General features: G+C 33.1%; 1 protein-coding gene across 1 annotated transcript; it reads right to left on the reverse strand.

Moving 5' to 3' along the window:
• Positions 1 to 1,477: 1,477 nt before the first annotated feature.
• LOC149422863 (heat shock 70 kDa protein cognate 4-like) lies at positions 1,478 to 4,351 on the reverse strand. The gene is made up of 2 exons (XM_089632748.1): positions 4,144 to 4,351; positions 1,478 to 3,821 (listed from the first exon to the last, which is right to left on the reverse strand). The coding sequence occupies exons 1-2, from the start codon at positions 4,349 to 4,351 to the stop codon at positions 2,176 to 2,178; spliced, it is 1,854 nt and encodes a 617-aa protein (XP_089488874.1). The 3' UTR covers positions 1,478 to 2,175.
• Positions 4,352 to 4,890: the final 539 nt, after the last annotated feature.

Below are 4,890 nucleotides of genomic sequence, written 5' to 3' on the forward strand. Positions count from 1 at the left end.
TTTCAATTTGTATTAATATTTCAGGCGACTAATTATTGCTTATAATTATATGTTATCCTTTATGCTATGCATATAACCTTGTCTCATAAACATTAGTTTATCATTAAAAAATAATAATGTGTAATACTTTGTTAAGGTGTAACGAAAGATTAATAACATTTTATTATAAGAGGGAAGAGATAAGATACAATGTTTATTTTTCTAACAGGAAGTGGAATAGTTACCTATAAACCTTCCGTTGAACACAGTTTTATTTTTGATCCGAAATTAATTTATTTTAGACTGCAGTAAAAAATTCACCATTCGAACTTCACTTCGCGATTCTGATTAAATTCAGAATAAGCTATATCTCGTCAATAAATATAATATAATGGAGAAAAAATTCCTCATTAAAGATTGTTGAGCCGTGTTAGCCTATTTATTTTAATATAGATCCTAAAAGTTGCGCATTCATATAGTATAATATTATATAATGTATGATTAAATATCTACTTATTACTCTTGTCAAATTACTCAAAAATCAAAAAACATTTGTGCGCCCAGAGGGCTTTTACACATAGATAGAAACACTTGAACATTGGAAATAAGGTTGAACATGAGAAAGAAATAATACAAATAAATTAACAATGAATAAATAATACAAGGAACAACCAAAAATAATGCAGTGGTCTGACAGGTTTACGGAAGGATGACGGTTGAAGGTTGGAATAAGTACTTGACGTGATGGTCTACAAAATTTACCAGTTAATATAGCCTAAGTATTGGTTTTCCTTAATATGAAACTGCCGTATCGGGGAATGAGCAATGTAATTATGCTTTGGTATGCTGCAACAGAATTGTATTTTTTATGAGGTTGTTCTCTTGGTTAAGCATAGGTTTATAAATTTGAAACTAACATTTTTTTATAAAGACAAATACACAGATATTGTTATATACAAAACATCGAAGTAGTAAATTAATAGCTAGTGTGTTAAACCTTAAATATAAAAAATATTATTTTTTTAAAAATAATTTACCCATAGTTGACAATGTTAAAAATTGTATTATGAAATAACCGTTCTTCAAATTTAATAATTTAAAATATGCCAAAGACTACCTAACCAGCATTTTAGGCAAATAATAATAAAAAATAATTATCTATTAAATAACAAGGAAGAAGATGATGTTTTCAACAAATAGAGGCTTTATAAATTATATTTTTTATAAAGGTAAGGCCTCTAGAAATTTAAACACTAGAGTTAAATAGCACCTAAGTTAGTTGTTTGAATAATAATTACTATTCTGAATTTGCCACATTTTGGAAACAAATCAGTCTTTTGGTATAAATAAAAGTTTCAAGATTTTACAAATAGTTAACAATTAAATAACCTTGAAATTTAAGAAATTTTTAAAATGGTGAATAGCCAATTCAATAATATTTGTAACCATTTATTTGAAATAGCCATCGAACAAATTTATTTTCACATCGATACCTATATTGACATTAATTATTGTTTTTTGTTATATAGTACATACATCTTGGTTTCTAATTGTTTCAGTTATGTTAATTTATAAGAAAATTGATAAATACACAAGTGTGATAGTTATTAATTTTTTTTTGTTTTAAACATAAATGTAACATTTTACTATTTCGTAATAATTTAATTTATTTTATATTTTTTTTTTATAATAATAACTAATTAATCACCGCTCGATAATTTTGACTACAGGTAGTAGGTACTTATTTGTCGGTTCTTTTTGTTTTTTGTACTTTTTAATATTCAGAATACCAGTATGTTTATCCTCACAAAGAAACCATTGGTTTCGAAACATGTCGGTCCTTTTTGATTAAACAGTTGTGTACACAAAGTATTTTATTTTCATAAAATTAACTATTTTCAAAACGGTAAATCGTTTATTTTTCACCTGTCTTCTAATGTTTGTAGTTTTAGAGCATTTAATGAGACAAGATAATTTATGCTTCTTCATATTTATGGGACATTTCATTCAAAATTATTAAAATGGAGAATACTTCTTTGAATTTGCAAGAAATATAAAACGTACATACGTATGTACAAGGTAAAACAAAATAATGTGGGCACTTATATTCACCAATAAAACTTAGAATCCAAACAATTTTAACAACTTCCCTCGGGTAATTTTGATGCCTACTGCAGAGATATGTTTGCAATGACCTTAAATTGAGCCTTTGTATTCTGATTTAGCACCAGAGATCTTTGTAATACAACGTTTGTATTCAGCTTCCAAGTCCTCGTGCCTTTTATCGTACTCTTCCTTTGTAAACATCTTGTCTGAGTCTACCCACTCAATGGTCAGGATGCATTTATCCAAAACTTTTGCGTGATCAGTTTTAAGTAAACCGTGCTCTTTTCCAATGAGGATGGCTTTGATGTTATAGCAGTAATCCTGCAGTTTGTTCTTTGCAGTGAAAGCAATTCTGATGATCTCGTCTTCATTGCGACACTTGTCTGCTACCAAAATCATCCGTTGTATTTCGTCCTGGGATAGTCGCCCCCTCTCGTTTTTGATAGTCAGACTTTTACTTTCTTGGGTTGTATTTTCCGTTGCAGAGACTGTGAGTATTCCATTGTCATCTATAGTGAAAGTCACGTGTATTTTAACTTCATGACGAGGCTTAGGGGGTATGGTCAAAGAGAAACGACCCAGAAAGTGGTTATCCTTTGCTAGAATCCGCTCACCCTCATACACTAAAATAGATACGGTGGTCATGTCATCGAAAGGGGTTGTATAATCTTTTTTAGTCTCTTTGGCAGGTATTGAAGTATTGCGTTTTATGATTGTACTCATAATAACTCCCATAACTTCAATTCCCAAGGAAAGCGGAGTTACATCAAATAGTTTGATTTTTGCTGAATCGTCGCCAGTGAGGATAGCTGCCTGCACTGCGGCTCCATAGGCTATCGCTTCGTCGGGATTTATGGACCTATTCAATTCCTTGCCATTAAAAAATTCTTGTAGAAGTTTTTGAATCTTTATTATGCGGGTAGAACCCCCCACAATAACGACTTCGTCGACTTCAGCTTTATCCATATTGGCATCAAAAAGACATTGGATCAAAGGCTTAAGGGTAGACTGAAAAAGTTGAGCGTTTAGGTTTTCAAATTGGGATCGGGTGATTTTTGCTTGGTAGTCAATTCCCTCATACAAGGAATCAACCTCGATGCTCGTCTGAGTAGACGAAGACAAAACTTTTTTCGCACGCTCACATTCGGTTCTCAATCTCCTTAGGGACTTTTTATTGGCTGTGATGTCTCTTTTATATTTCTTTTTAAAATCCTCCACGCAATGTTGGACCATTTGACTATCGAAGTCTTCACCTCCCAAGTGCGTATCTCCATTTGTAGAAAGGACTTTGAAAATACCACCGTTGATAGTCAGAATGGTCACGTCAAAGGTTCCACCACCCAAATCGTATATAAGAATATTACGCATGCCTACTTTCTCTTTCTCGAGTCCATAAGCAATGGCAGCAGCGGTAGGCTCGTTAATAATGCGAAGGATATTAAGTCCCGCAATAGTTCCTGCATCAATAGTGGCTAATCTCTGCGAATCGTTGAAGTAGGCAGGTACAGTGATAACAGCATCCTTGACAGTCATTCCGAGGTACGCCTCAGCGGTCTCCTTCATATTCATTAGAATCATGGCACTTATCTCTTCGGGATTGAAAATCTTCTCGCTTCCTCTGTCAGTCACTTTAATCTTTGGTGATGAGTTATCATTCACAACCTCAAAAGACCAATGATTCATATCTGCCTGGACATTATCATCTTCGAATTTGCGTCCAATCAGCCGCTTAACATCTGATGAAAAAAGAACTTTAAAGAGTTAATATTGGGTAGTGAAAAATGTGATGTAAGTAGAGTGAAAGCACGACTATAAGATCCGGAGTTAAAATCCCGGCGTGTGCAAATAAATTTTATTTTATTAATTTGAATCAGATCACAATTTATTAAATAATATATAATGTGTATGCGACACCACCATTCAGCATTAAAACGTTTCTTGAAATTGATTTAACTGAGTTTTGATTCCAAATTTGAATAGTTAATTACTTCCCTACTTTTGTCTTATCTACTTCCCTTCTCACAGTGAAAAAATGAACCATCATGTAAACATTCTCACCGTAAATAGTGTTTTTGTGGTTCATGGCCACCTGGTATTTGGCCGCTTCTCCTACGAGGCTCTCTACGTCGGTGAAGGCCACCCATGAGGGCGTGGTGCGACTGCCCAGGAGGTTGGCAATGATCTCCACCTTGCCTTTCCGGAAGACCGCCACGCATGAGTTGGTGGTTCCCAGATCAATGCCGATGGCTGGTGCCTTAGCCGCCATCTATAAACATAATCTTTAATTTTCAAAGCTTGTCAATCAGCATTCATTCTGGCTGGAGTGTAACATCTATTAGGAATTAACGTTATACGGAGAAAAATGAGTATGGCTGATTTATTGAAATCCTGGTAATAAAACTTCAATGTTTACAATGTACAGAAACTATATTCAAAAAATATTTTATTTAAACTGAAAAAAAACATATCCGAATACTCCACTGCCCAACATAAATACACAACCAGGGCAAAAAGCGAAAATATCCTGATTACTCCCAGTTTGAACACATCATTTGGACAGAGAAATAATAAATTCCATGCTCTAAAATTGTTCAATGCTCTACCAAATGAAACCAAAAAAATAAACGAAATGAGTATATTTAAAACAAAAGTCATAACATGGCTTAGAGATCAAAGTAATAATCAACTTACAAACATTATGAAGACAATGTAAAGACAATTCAAAACTAAATACAAAAATTTAAGAAAAACTACAGGCCGCCTCAGAACAGGAAACCCTAGTGAGGAGGACTGTGAAAAAAATAC

The sequence above is a fragment of the Hesperophylax consimilis genome, chromosome 6 (assembly GCF_061612785.1).
Source record: "Hesperophylax consimilis isolate HC1 chromosome 6, BYU_Hcon_1.0, whole genome shotgun sequence".
NCBI classification, from domain to species: domain Eukaryota; kingdom Metazoa; phylum Arthropoda; class Insecta; order Trichoptera; family Limnephilidae; genus Hesperophylax; species Hesperophylax consimilis.